Source organism: Asparagus officinalis, chromosome 1 (genome assembly GCF_001876935.1).
Source record: "Asparagus officinalis chromosome 1, Aspof.V1, whole genome shotgun sequence".
Lineage (NCBI taxonomy): Eukaryota > Viridiplantae > Streptophyta > Magnoliopsida > Asparagales > Asparagaceae > Asparagus > Asparagus officinalis.
The window spans coordinates 82395818-82410056 of record NC_033794.1 but is presented as its reverse complement, the minus strand read 5'-3'; the positions used below and the strand labels follow the sequence as shown (position 1 = coordinate 82410056).

The window sequence follows — 14239 nt, the reverse complement described above, 5'->3', positions numbered from 1 at the left end:
TGAGAATATTGATCTCAAAAGCCATGTTAAAGAAATATTGCATTTCTCAATATTCAAGTGAATAAATGATAGTAGAATAAGTAGAGTACATATAACTAGCAATGCAATGAGCAGATTAGTGCTTGTAGTTGTATATGAGGTTGTTTGCTTCCACTCTACATAGTTTTAGCTAAAATGTGAAATAATTTAGCATATGATGTGACTATTTAATATTAAGAAAATAACGAACAATCAGGACTTACGTACTATTATGTATGTAATGTTCAAAACTGTTGTGATACTATTCTTCAAAACTTTAAATCAAAACCTAAGTCCGTGTGTAACGCCTACGCATTACACTAGTCAATTTAAAGACAAATCATTGGGTTTTTTTGTGTAATTTATCCATAAGTTTTCTATGTGATGATTTATGTGGAGGATGCTTAGGCAAATTATTCATGTTTCAAGAAATATACACACATCATTGAGTAACACAGGTGTAATTGCCTGAGCTTATTTTCGCAGTTTCAGGTGTAATAATGACTAAAACGAAGATGTCACTACTTGGTGGGAAAACCCCGTCTGCAGCGTGTACTCTTGTTTGAAAAATATGAAACTTTTTGTCTTTGCCGTCAAAAAATACTGTGTGTTCTGTCTACTACAACCCAAAAAAAAAATCTGTCTGCAACCCTTCGTCAATATTAGAACTTTTTCTACTAGCGTGATGTGCGTGATATCATATTTATCTAAATAACTTCGCTACAAAAAAAAGAAAAAAAAATGAAGCAAGAAAGAATGAAAGCGAGACATGCAACTGCTCTCAACCAGAAAATTAAGATGATTATATGGTTCATGTGTTGGATACCACACTACAAAGCCATAAACTGAACTAATTCTATCAAACGGTTAAAAAGAAATCACGTGTACAAGATGCTTTGAGGAAGGAAGCTCAATTGAAAGACAATGGATAATAGAGAAGAACATGGTGCCTAGATTTTGAAGAGAGTTTCATAGATTGAGCACAAAAAAAAAAAGAAAAAAAAGGAGTGGCTCTTTGTGTTTGTTAATGTACTGTCGGCTGTGAGGTGAGAGTTGTTGGTCTGAGATTGGTCGGATTTGTCACACGCTGCACTTTTGTCAGTGACAGCAACACGGCCCCCATATGAAGCACGTTCAGGCCACACTGGTGCATGAGTAATTTCGCAGGTGAAGTCGTCTAGGATCGTAGGCTCGTAGCTATTGCTCGGAGAGAGAAACCGCAGGCTGGACGCCTAGTCTTTGGACAACATAACATCTATTTTCCTTTCTAAAATTTTTAAACAATATCTTCGGTAAAAGAACTTGAGATAAAGAGCAACAATAACCATAAACTTTTTTTTGCACATCAAATATTTCCAATTATCGAGTCTGAAGCCAGCGCAAATGATACGGTAGAAATAGCTTGTCCATTCCAAACTTCAAACCCAAGCTGAAGTGCTTTTGAAGTCACAAACCAGCTTGTCATGGTTCCAGTGGCTAAAAAACTGAACCAAGAGTTAAAACTGATTTTGTTAGGCCAACGTTTTTTGACTCCAACCGGTTTTGACTTCAGCTAGTTTTGTTTTGGTTGACTTCAGCTAGTTTTGTTTTGGTCCACCTACGTCCTGATCCGTAACTAAATCGGTTTAGCCTACGACCGGTTTAGCGCAGAATTGCCAAACTGGCCCTTATTAAACATAATACTAATGTGAATTGTATAAATTGTTGATACACTTGATTCGGTGTAATAGCACAACGTTCTACACAAAAACCCTTTTGGGTTTACACTGTCGCAATATCCCACGATAAACTTCATTGAACATTTCTCAATGTCATAGAACTCTCAAAACCTTTATAAGTTCTTTACTCTACACGCCGGGAATGGGGAATTGATTAGTGAGGGCTTCAACCCTCCTCCTGAGCTCAGAAGTGGCATTCGTAAGGGGAAAATCTGAAGACTCGACGAAATCTATGAAATCTTTGAGCTTTGCTCCTGGGGCACGAGCTTTAGCTGTGAGCGCAATCTGCACTCCGTCATGAATGAAATCGGCAACCATTCTGAAATCCTTCTCCTTCAGTCCTCTAGTAGTCATCGCTGGTGTCCCAATGCGGATCCCACCAGGGACTAGGGCACTCTTATCGCCTACAAGATGGAAGGAAAATAAAATAAGGTTTCCAGTTAGAATGAGTGTAGATGAATGAAACAGAAAGATTATAGAAGAAAGAACTTTATGTGTTCTCTCACCAGGAACAGAGTTCTTGTTCAGTGTGATAGAACTGATGTCGAGAATTTTCTCTACACGAGCTCCATCAATACCCTATAAGTGAGAATCGTGTGAGTTAGTGAAGGAAGAGAGATGTTAATTAAATATGTGGGCTTCTTCCGAGTGATCAACCGCAGGATAATTTGGTAATTAACCGTTCCTGGTTAATCACTAACACAACCATGGTTAACAATTTGGACTGGGAAATGTAACAAAGGGACTGCTTTCAAAGCATTTAACAGATTTGAGGAACTAATTTCAAATATGAAGATTTGGGGGACTACTTTCAAAATATGCAAGATTTGAGGACTAATATCGAAAAGGCCCTTTAATTTTTTTAATGGAATTGTCATGTAGATATGTTATAATAAATAATCAACATACAATACGTTTAAAAAAAAATGGCACACATTGGTTCTCGATGGAAAGACGAAAAATGAAAAGCCAAGTTGCATAGCTTATATAAAGTTAACTTAAATGTACACAAAACATTAATATCTGTCAGATGAATGATAATCTTTAGTCAAATTATCATAACTCAACATAAACATTCATGACACTAATGGAAAAGATATGTCAGCTTCTAAGGATATAGATTGACAAGCAAGCATAGAACTGAAAATGCATGATCATACCAGAGGTCTCACATCCACTAAAACAAGATGATTGTCACTTCCACCAGAAACTAATTTGTAACCGAGTTCGACTAATCTGGATGCCAAAGCTTTGCAGTTGGATATCACCTGCAAAATTATTAGCTATATGAAGCCCAGAGGGCAAAAAATGAATATCATAGTACAGAGGCAGGAGAAAAATATAGTACCTGGCTCTGATAAGTCTTGAATTCAGGTGATTGGGCATGATGTAAACACACAGCAAGTGCACCAATTGTGTGATTATGAGGACCCCCCTAGGAAAAAAAGACTTTTAACTTGAATGTTTTTCATATCACTAATGACATCATTGACATGTAAACACTAGTCGGAAAATTTCTTGGGATTATAGAACGTGCATACCTGCAAACCAGGGAAAACAGCATTGTTTATAGCAGTCCCTAAATCAACACCAAGAACTGGATCCTTCTTGTAAAAGATCATACCACCTCTTGGACCACGCAATGACTGTATTGAACCACATAAACTGTGAGATTATAAATACTGAACATGTAGATGAAAGAAGTTAAAGAATGTGAGGGAGAGATGAGTAGGCATTTTATCACTTTGACTGTAAATAAGTAATTTTTTCTCCACTTAAATTTCCAAGTGTAGTGAACTCACTAGTACTCAGCAATAAGCTAGCAATTTGACAAGGGGATGCATTAGAAACTACTGCCATTGATTATCATTACAAAAAAAAAATTATTGAATTAATAAAATTATGATTGACTGCTTCATGGTTTAGGAATAGATGGTGGCTAGAGCTTCCAGATATCAGAACAATTAATACGTCAGTAACCGTACATAAACCCTGTTCCCTCAAAGAAAGATAATAAAATTAACGTTAAACTAAATGATACAGCATCAAATTCATATGGTCACAAAAATCAGTAAGAAATCACAGAGACCAACTGTTTCATCTACATACATGCTTCTTCCTGCTTTTACTTTGTTCACCCATATTACAACAAATATCTTGTGATCTTCCCCGTCAATTCCTCAGACAGAAGTATTTTTGCAGTTCCCTATAGAAAATCTACCAACCTTCAACGACAATCTTCCCACTCAATAAGAATTTATGAGAGGTTCTTCCCCATTGAGTGTTTTTTAAAAAAAATGCTTGATGGAGAGAGATGTCCCTACCACCAAATGACCTTTTATGTTTATGATAATCTCATACGTTATCCACAATTTCTTTGCCTCTGTATTTGACACCAAATTTCATTCTTGATTTCAAGTTGAAGACCTATCAGTAAAAATTTCCCAATATTCAAGCAGTCTTTTGCTCCGTGGCCAACCCTAATTTGCTGGGAAAAGGGCTAGGAGGTGTTCGTTTGTATGCAAGTCAAAAATGAGAGTGAGAAAGTGACTCACGTTTTAACACTTTAGGCATTACTTTGCATGTGCAAAAAATTTACCTCATAGAGTTTAATGCAATTAATTCCTCTAAAAGAAAGGTGAAGTCACATGAAAGTGAAAAGTTGGGCACCACTTTTAATTAATTTACCTTTATTATATTTAGGGAAAACTGCTTCCACTTCCCTAGAATTTAAAACTTAAAAGTCATACCTCCCACGTCAAGAAAAAAATTTCAACTGCTTCTAACCCCCAGAACGTTATATTTCTTTATAACCACCCCACCCCCACCTCACACACAGACATAAAAGCATCTTTGGGACAACACACATCTCTATACAAAAATTCATTCCAATTCTATACCCCATACCCTCTTCGGACCAGTCCCTGTTTCGTCCCCACCAAGAGTCTCAACACCAGCAACATCGTCCTACCCACCAGAGAAAAAAGAGGCATATTGCCGTCGATTTGTCTTCTGACCGGCGACAATCAGACTCCCCAGAAACCAAACCGTAACAACACCCTCTTGCCAAAACCACTCTCCTCCAAAGTATCTTTGAGATCGTCGATGCATGTCCTCGAAATTTCATTAGAATTCGCCGGTTCTCTTAGGAAAACATGCCCTGGAAAATGTGAATCTTTGTTCCTTTCTTTTTCATTTGCTTGTAAGAAGCAATTCTCTAGGGTTTTGATGATTTGACCACAGCCTTGAACTATTGATTGAATCAGATGTAAGAACTTGGAGTAAAGGAAAGAAAAAAAAAATTTGACTTGCGCATCAATGTGACTGACTTAAACAACAGACCTTGTTCCTTTTAGAGTTTTTCTTGTTAATTTTACTCCTTTTTTTGGGGGGGGTACATCAATATCACTGAATGATTCCGCCATCATTACTGCTTCTTCTGTTCATTTGAGTGGTAATCACCAACAAAACATTTACATCCAACATCATGTGAAAAATGAGCTCCTTTATTTGGAATCATGTGGTTGTTTTGGTTGAAACACCTAGAAGACAACGACGAAAGTCTATTCAAGTACGCCAGATAATTCACTGTCAGCTGTTAAATGACAAAAGAGGGGTATTTTAGGGTTAATTGATGATAGTGGTGGGGACAAGGTGTTCTCTGGATTAAAAGTTCAGGAGTTAAAGACAGTTGAATTTTTTTTCCTTGGTGGGGAAAGCTTGTCCTTTAAAACACAGGCGTGGAGGCGATTTCCCTTTATATTTTTTGTTAGTAACTCCTATTTTGCCACATCATCTCCACCTTTGTCCTTCCAACAATAACTTTATACTTAAACAAACATTGTATTTCACTAGCATGCTAATGTAAATTTAAAAGTCATTAATAAAAAAGGGAACTTTCACACTCTCAACTTGTGAAACACCCCCTTAAATGGTGAAGATGATGGCAATCCATAAATAAATCTTAATCAAGCATGACATCGTTATCAACTTCCCCCAGTCCATCAGAAAGATTTAAACAAAAACACATGAATGATGTTAAAGATTTTACACATATTAATGAAGTTCACATTTATTAAATGAAAACAACGTGGATAGTATAACATCGAAACTGAAAACGCAGATTCTAGATTAGAGTAACATGTGTTTCAATTGACTTAGAAAAGTACAAATAAAAAATTGGTCCACCATCACAAAGTATGGTATTACAACAATGGAGTTTGTAGATTCTCCAATATAATTTGGCTGAGATCAAACATTGATATACATGCAGGACGAAAGACTTAATGGCACTTAGGCAAGATATTACTATTGCTGCACAAAGTGCAATGATTTTAATATCACTTGCAGGTATTTCTTATTTACATTGTAGAAAATAACACCTTTGAATCATACAAAGTACCTATCAGAAATTTAAAAGATGGATAAATTTCCAAAATACATATGATATTACTGCCTGCATAACGAAAACAAAGATAATGTTAAAATATAGTATATTTGGATAGTGTTTACTTCATACCTTGTGTGTAGTTGTGGTAACCACATCACAATACTCAAAGGGGTCAGCAACAACTGAAGCAGCAACAAGCCCACTGATGTGAGCCATGTCCATCATAAGAAATGCTCCCACAGAGTCTGCTATCTAGTAATTTATGTTAAGTTGGCATCAGAATCCTGATACAGATGGGCATAAAAAAACTCATGACAACATCAATCTCTCAGAACATATAAAAAACTTAGAACATATACCTTCCTCATACATGGATAATCAAAGTCCCTAGGATATGCACTTGCACCAGCAATTATCAACTTTGGTCGGAAAAGGACAGCTGATTTCTCGAGCATATCATAATCAACATAGCCTGATTCGAAGTGAATGGAAAGTTTTAAGCAGAAATAAACAAAATGTATATGCAAATTACAAAAAGAAAAAAGAAGTGTATGTGCAAACTAAATTAGACATCATTACTAAAAGAGTTAATTACACATAAGCCCCTTCTAGAATCATTGTTTTGAACTTACTAACCCTGTAGTACTATTGCTTCATATAGACCACCCCCCTCCCCCGGGTTATATCTTGTTGACTTATCAACCTGGGTGAAATTTTGGTCTATATTGCCCCTAGGTGAAATTAGTTAGTCTATCTGAGGGTAAAAGAGTAAAAATATTTAAGCAAAGGGGTCTATCTGCAACAATGAAACTACAAAGGTAGTAAGTTCAAAATAGTGATACACTGATACTAAAGTCTAAAAGGGGTCTACGTGTAATTAACCCTTTTTTTAAAAGCGTGATTAACCTGTAGATTCATCAAGGCGATATGGCATGGATTCAAAGAATATTGAGGTGCCTGACACTCGCCTTTTAGGAGTCATAAAGCCATGAGATAAGTGGCCTCCATGAGGTAGATCAAGGCCCTACATCAAATTACGACCACAGATAACTCCAAACGCACTCAATATGCTTGTCGAAGGAAGAACATAGTGAGGGCAAAAGGCTATGGACAAGAAATAGTAGCATTGAGTTATACCATTATTCGATCGTGAGGATTGAGGAGAGCAGTGTAAACTTCAAAATTAGCAGGAGAACCAGATAATGGCTGAACATTAACACCCCATTTGCTTTCATCCAGGTGGAATGCTTGCAGAGCTCTTTTCTGGCAGAGGGTCTCCACTTGGTCAATGTATTCATTGCCTCCGTAATATCTGAATCAGATTAAAAAGCAAGTAAACTTGAACCAGATTTATTAAGGAGAAAACAGTATAGAAACCAAATTTATCTAGGGTCGTAGTTGTATAAATTACCTTTTACCAGGCAATCCTTCAGAATATTTGTTGGTGAGACATGAACCAGATGCTTCCATGACAGCCCGAGATGTGAAATTTTCAGAAGCAATTAGTTCTAAGCAGTTAAATTGTCGCTGTTTTTCCTTTTGGATAAGTGTATGAAGTTCAGGATCTGCATCCTCAAGGGGATAATCCACAAAGCTGTTCACATTTTCTACAGGAGATGTGAGCATCAGACTAAGCAAAAGTGATGTTGCTTGAGGTTAAAACATAGTTGCATGGAACCCGGTTCGTTCCGGTTCAGGGGACGGGTAGAGCAGCGTCATATGCCACTCATTAGGAATCGAGTATGAGAGGGTAGCCTTAATCCTCTTACTCATTCTGAATAAAAAAGGGGAAAAAAGAGTATTGAGAGGGAAGGCTTACACAGTACGGCAGGGAACATGGTACATTTTAGGTTTGGTTCTTAAATGTAGGAATCAGAGGTTTTGCAAGAGTAATGGTAAAAGAACCTTGAGAATCATATTGCAGCTAAGGTTTGCATACTTCATTAGTTTAATTTCTCACATTTTTTATTGTTTTTTTCTTTTGAAAAAGAGTTGCTTTTTCAAACTTTAAGCTGGTTGGAATTCTAATCAGGTGGCTGGAGTCGGTGAAGTGTCCACCATGAACCCGGTGGACACGAACCCGGAATGACTGAATCCAGGTTGCGGTTCACTATAGAATCCCACATTTCTAACTTTTAAAACATAAAATAAGGTATATAACTTTCACAGAAGAGAGACATATGCACTAAGTTGTAAGCCATAAGTCTCCTGGTTTCCATCTTGAAAATAAAATGAAGCCACAGAAAGAAGCAAAGACAGGGATACCACTATCATCTATGGACTTGTGTTGGTGCTGAACAAAACAGAGGATCATAGGTCCAACAACAACAAAGGCTTTATCCTAATTTTCAGGTTCGGCTGCATGAATCCTATTCTTCCTTGGCATTCATTTCATGTAGATCCAGCTATGTTTTACGTTGGTTTTCTACTAACTAACACAGCCCTTCTTTATCCTGGCTCACGATAAGCAGTACTGGCAGTAAAAATAAAGCACAAAACTGGCATGTGTTCAAATTTGCTCCTAAACCATACATTCACTCTTAAGCTTAAAGTGCAATAGCACATCAAACTACTTAAATGAAAATAGTAGCGACCTCTCACTAATAACGATAATATCAAGACATAACCCAAACGCCCCGCACAAGGGCATGACCTACGGCTCAAAGGAATTCCCCATACAATGAGTGTTCCATGTTACACAAAGCCTCAATCTTGAACCTCAAAACTTATCTTCAGAGCTTGACGCTAAGCCTTAAAAAAAACTTCCCCAGAACCGATCAAACCCTTTCAAGCTACCAAGTTACTTATGCACTTACAATAACAACAAACTAAAGGAGTAGTCACAGCAATAACATGCAACTTCTAGATGTATGCTTCTCACAATGCTCCACATTACAATGTGTAAGCAACTCTATCCATGGTAAAGTTGGTAACATAACTCTTAAGGCCACATTTGTTTTTTTTATCTATGGACTAGAAGGTGTTGTATTCCCTAAATTATAGTACTGAGACAAGATTATATTGGAACTATTTTAGTCCAATCCAATCTTTGTATTCACATGTACTAACAATCGGATTAACTAAAACAGTCCATATTGGTGTTTGTTTTTAGGGGCACTGAGAACCGATCGACCCCACCATCCGCGGCAGCTCGTCCTAGAGGACGGAGCGTCACCCGCCAGGTGGGGGCCAGGCTACTTCTGTCTAACATATCACATTAAAAATGCATATTATTTTGTTTTCTTTCCTCTAAAAACTAATTATTTTATTAAAGGCACTGCTTGGGGGGGGGGGCAGGGGGTTTGTCGGAGGGCAGGGGGAGTTATCAAACACTTTTAGGCAATGCAAATCATACACTAAACAGGTCAATAAAAATACACTTGAATCTTTTTTTAAATAATAATTACAATATTATTCTTACACCAGTATCTAGCATTGAAACAATACAAAAGAGAATTATTACTATTTCCCTATCAAGCTGTACTTAATTATTTCATAGCAGAATGTAAGTTTATATTCTAATGTTCAATGCTATTCATTACTATCCCTCCTCCATGGCAGAATGTATGTTTAATGCAAACCATTCATTTTCTTAAGAATGATAAGCAATGTAGTAATGTTGCATTTTTTTAAATTAAATACGGTGAAAATAATTTGCAGAAAAAAAACTGCTGAAAAATAAACTACCAACAGAATAAAATCGCAGAAAAATATCTTTAGAACTAGAAGGGTATGGATTTTTTTAATTATTAATCCCCCTAGATAGTATTTGGATTGTAAGATGGGGGCGGGATGGGTTTACTGTAGCCCCATTCGGGTATTAAGTAGCCCCTACTTCAAGATAGTCCAAACAAAAAAAGGATGGCTATAAAGATGGGTCAGGACTATTTTAAAAGGGCAAATTTTTGAAATCAACCATTTTGAGAATTTAATCAGCAAAAACGACCCGATTAGGAAACAATTAGCAAAATCGACTGCTCGTCGTGAGAGAACGGTCGATTTTGCTGAAATGCAATTTCTACGATACACAGGACTACTAGTCCCGTGTAATTTAAAGCCTTAGTTAAGCAGCCAATTTATACGGGACTAGTAGTCCCGTCCATTTTCCATTTCCTTGGCATGGCTAATGATGGATTAACAGGCCCTAATTACATGGGACTAGTAGTCCCGTGTAATTAAAAAAACCCTTCAGCAAAATCGACCGTTTTCTACCCGCGAGGGCTAAAACGGTCGATTTTGCTCATTTTTAAGAGAGAAGGTCGTTTTTGCTGATTAAATTCTCAAAATGGTTGATTTTAAAAAATTTCTCCATTTTAAATAGTACCCTCACTATAACAAAAACAAACATGGTCTAAAAAAGTATGGATATATACCCCCAGTCACTGTGTCTTGGGTTGAAGCAGATGAAGATGGTGTTCCAGTGACCAAACTCCCTTTAACACTAGAAACCCTGCATCGCCGAGAAAAGCTAACCCGATGCTCATTTGTAGTAAAGACCTTCGAACACAACCCGGGATTCTTAGTACAGAAAGTTTGATGAAGAGAACCCATCACTGCTCCACTGTATGCAGACATTTATACAAAATTACCCTACAAAAATTAGGATAGGTTAAAGGGGAAAAACCCTTTTTTCTCCTAAATTCATCGGGTTCTCTTAAACCAATTTTGCTTATTTCGGAAAATAAATTGGATACTGCGAAAATGTTAGCCAAGCGTAAGTACAGTTATTCATACAAAGATCAAAACATTCCTGTTTCCAGCATAAAAGGATTCCCAGCGGACCCAAATATTAATAAAATTATACCTAAAGAATTAATTCAACAATTTCCTCTAAAAAGGGAAGCGATACAAGCAAACCAACCTCGCTTAAATACCCAAAAAAGGGGGCAAAATAAATCTAATTAAAAAAAGGGATTTTTTTTACCTTGAAATTAGCTAGAAAATATCTCCCATCCCTCTTATTCCTAAGAATATCCAAGGTTTATGGCTTTGGAACTCGTTCACTGTATTCGGGCTAAAACCCGAAAATACCCGCCGAAAATGCAGCGATTATAGAGGTTGGATTGGGCCTGGGCCGCTGAACCCATAAGCTAGTAGAGAATCTGGGGTAATATATGATATGAAATTAGAAATTTTGTGGTTTTTTTTATTATAGCCCCTTATATCTTCAATCATTCCATATTGGTCCATCAGATCTTTAAAATTGCTCATAAGCCCCTCAAATTGTAGGGGTCATGTAAATTGGTCCCTAAATGACCAAAATGACCCTCATCTTATGTTTTTGTGAACACGTGTTTTGGGGGGAAACATGAGCTTAAAACATTTTGGTCATTGAAGGACCAATGTAAGAGACTTTTTGTGACTTGAGGTACACATGTTATGAGCAATTTCAAAGATTTGAGGGACTAATATGAAGTTATCAAATACTTGAGGGACTAATGTTTAAAAAATTCTAGAAAGTTTTGTAATTTTGGAAACTCAGGGTGCCTCCTAAAAATGGGATAGATCTTTGTTTAGAAAAAACGGAACACGTGTCTGGTTAGGTTAAAAAATGCCCCTAAACCTATTTTTGTTCTAACAGAAGCAATTCATCTCAAAAACTGAGTCATGACTGACCCTAGTATAGCTTTGAGGAATTTGACAATATGACACAAATTACTAAGGCCCAGTTTGACATTGTTTTTTTAAGGATGTTTCTGCTTATTTTTTTTAAAAAAAAGACAATCAATAGTGATGTTAGGTTAAAAAAAGAATTGTCTGCTTATTAAAATTACTTCTACTTTTAAGGGAATGCTTTTAGAAACATCAAGATGCTTTTAAAAGTAACTTTTGTTTTGTTTTTACTTTGTATACCATATATAGTCTTAATTTTTTGGCAATGATTTTTAAATAGTGTTTTGCCAAACACCTAAACTAATTTTCAAAATAATTTTAAATATATGACCACCAAACAACTATTTTCAGCAGCTTATATAAGTTATTTCTATAAATTATTCATATAAGCAACTTATTATAAGCTCCAGTAATACAAATCAGCCCTAAGACCCTAGAGTGCTCTCTCTTGTGAAATGTAAAATTTCAAAATAAAGATGTTCCCCATTTGGATTTGTCTAATATGGATCCTCCAATTCTTCTTTGTTTCAAAGTGTCCTCTGATTTTGTGAAAAGCTCCAAATTCCTTCGAGTTACAGCTCAGGCCTACTGAAGATTGTGGCCAACGATTATCGGTGTTAGCCAGCAACAACGACACGAGTATAATGAAAATAACAAACGATTGCTTAGCTAATTATATGTTAAAATAACATATTTTAATTAGAGGAACTTATTTGGTATAACTTAAAAAAATTTACTAATGACTTCTTTCAATACTAGAGTCTTTTGTTCCGGCGAAAACTAGTGTCTTTTGTGAGATTTATTTTAAAATAAATGAGAAATTGAATGACGGTTATCAGAAAACCCGTATTTATTTCATATTTCCAGTTAAATTAACATATGATAGATAGCTAATAAGGTTTGATAGATCGGCTGTGGTTTCTTTATGAAATACCATCATGTTTTTTAAAAAAAATGAAGGTTAAGGGCTGATTAAGTCGTAAAAGAATGTATGACTAAAGGTAGTGTAAAAAAAAGGAAGGTTAAGGGTTGATTAAGTCGTAAAAGAATGTATGATTAAAGGTAGTGGTCTACCATAGTGTTCGTAGCAGAGAGAATGCAAACCCTTCTTTCTCATGCCTTGCTAAAACTTATAATTCCCGAACCCTTACTGCAACATTAGAGCTTGGACGTAGTGATAGGGTCATTGGCATGGTATTAGAGCAACCCAAGTGCAAATTTTACAAGTAAAGAATTTCTGAAGAGGATTCCTAAAAAGGTACTTGTTGACGAGTCGGTTGTCAAATGTAGTTTGGGAAAACCCTAGTGAGATTATTAGCTCTCTCTAAAGGATGTTATTTATAGTGTTTAGGGAAACAAAGAAATTTGTCCCTACCCTATGTGGGACTAAACAAAAGTAAACACTACTCTCAACAACTACTCTCAACACTCCCCCTCAAGCTGAATATACATATCATACATGCCTAGCTTGTTACAAATAAAATTCACTCGTGTTCTCCCAAGAGATTTAGTAAAAATATCTGCAAGTTGATGGTCTGATGGTATTTACTTGGTTCTAATGATTCTCTTCTCCAACTTCTCTCGAATCAAGTGGCAATCAAACTATTTGTGTTTTGTCCTCTCATGAAACACCGGTTTTGCAGCTATGTAAATGGTGGCCTTGTTATCTCCATACAAGCTCATGGGACACTCCAAAGGATAACCAATCTCTGTTAGTATATCACTAACCCGGATCAGCTCGCAAATCAAATTCGCCATGGCTCGATACTCAAACTCAGTTGTAGATCGAGAGACTACACTTTGTTTTTTACTCTTCCATGATATGAGATTCCCTCCAAGAAACATACAATACCCAATAATTGACCATCTATCCTTATGAGATCCTACCCAATTTGCATCTAAGAATCCTGCAATTCTTGTGTGATTGCTATTTGAATAGATTACTCCTTTTCCTGGAGTTTTCTTGAGATACCAAAGAATCCTCTTCACAACTTCCACATGAGATTTACTAGGTGCCGAGAGAAATTGACTGACTACACTAACAGAATATGCAATATCCAGTCTCATGACCGTTAGGTAGTTTAGTTTCCATACAAGTCGCATGTATTCTTCAGTATCCTCCAGTAACTCCCCATGAGTTGATAGTAGTTTGATTTTATCATCCATAGGTGAATCCATGCCCTTGCATTCTGACATCCCAACATTTAGCAGCATATCGAGTACTATTTTCTCTAGGATAAGAGAATTTCCTTCTTTGATCTAGATATCTCGATACCCAAAAAGTATTTTAAGGTTCCAAGGTCCTTAGTTTGAAATTGTTATTGTAGATATTTCTTCAAATGACTAATGCTCTGTGCATCATCGTCAGTGATGACAATGTCATTAACATATACAACTAAAAGGATCCATTTCCATCATGAAATCTCCAAAAAACTGAGTGGTCTTTCTGAGCACAATGAAGACAAAAGGTCTAGACAACAGCGACAAAACGTCCAAACCA

At 36.4% G+C, this 14239-nt stretch overlaps 2 protein-coding genes across 3 annotated transcripts; both read right to left on the bottom strand.

Moving 5' to 3' along the window:
• LOC109826783 (serine hydroxymethyltransferase 3, chloroplastic) lies at positions 1684 to 11159 on the bottom strand. 2 transcript variants are annotated; one of them, XM_020393805.1, is made up of 12 exons: positions 11051 to 11159; positions 10500 to 10716; positions 7538 to 7733; positions 7264 to 7438; positions 7033 to 7150; positions 6486 to 6598; positions 6256 to 6378; positions 3278 to 3382; positions 3085 to 3171; positions 2897 to 3004; positions 2243 to 2315; positions 1684 to 2140 (listed from the first exon to the last, which is right to left on the bottom strand). In XM_020393805.1, the coding sequence occupies exons 2-12, from the start codon at positions 10699 to 10701 to the stop codon at positions 1866 to 1868; spliced, it is 1575 nt and encodes a 524-aa protein (XP_020249394.1). In that variant the 5' UTR covers positions 10702 to 10716; positions 11051 to 11159; the 3' UTR covers positions 1684 to 1865. The 2 variants fall into 2 exon arrangements, with proteins under 2 accessions (XP_020249394.1, XP_020249401.1); XM_020393812.1 differs by having other exon boundaries at positions 1786 to 2140; positions 10500 to 10687; positions 11051 to 11158.
• Positions 13342 to 13953, bottom strand: LOC109836585 (uncharacterized mitochondrial protein AtMg00810-like). The gene has a single exon (XM_020404537.1). It carries the CDS (start codon positions 13951 to 13953, stop codon positions 13342 to 13344), a length of 612 nt encoding a protein of 203 aa, XP_020260126.1.

What these genes read in the sequence shown, in the direction of transcription:
- LOC109826783 (XM_020393805.1), bottom strand. Translation starts at nt 10,701, where the DNA reads ATGTCTGCATACAGTGGAGCAGTGATGGGTTCTCTTCATCAAACTTTC. An exon ending in GAAGGATTGCCTGGTAAAAG is followed by an intron (nt 7,439 to 7,537) that starts GTAATTTATACA and finishes AATCTGATTCAG; the next exon opens with ATATTACGGAGGCAATGAAT. An exon ending in CTGTTTTCCCTGGTTTGCAG is followed by an intron (nt 3,172 to 3,277) that starts GTATGCACGTTC and finishes TTTTTTTCCTAG; the next exon opens with GGGGGTCCTCATAATCACAC.
- LOC109836585 (XM_020404537.1), bottom strand. Translation starts at nt 13,953, where the DNA reads ATGCTGCTAAATGTTGGGATGTCAGAATGCAAGGGCATGGATTCACCT.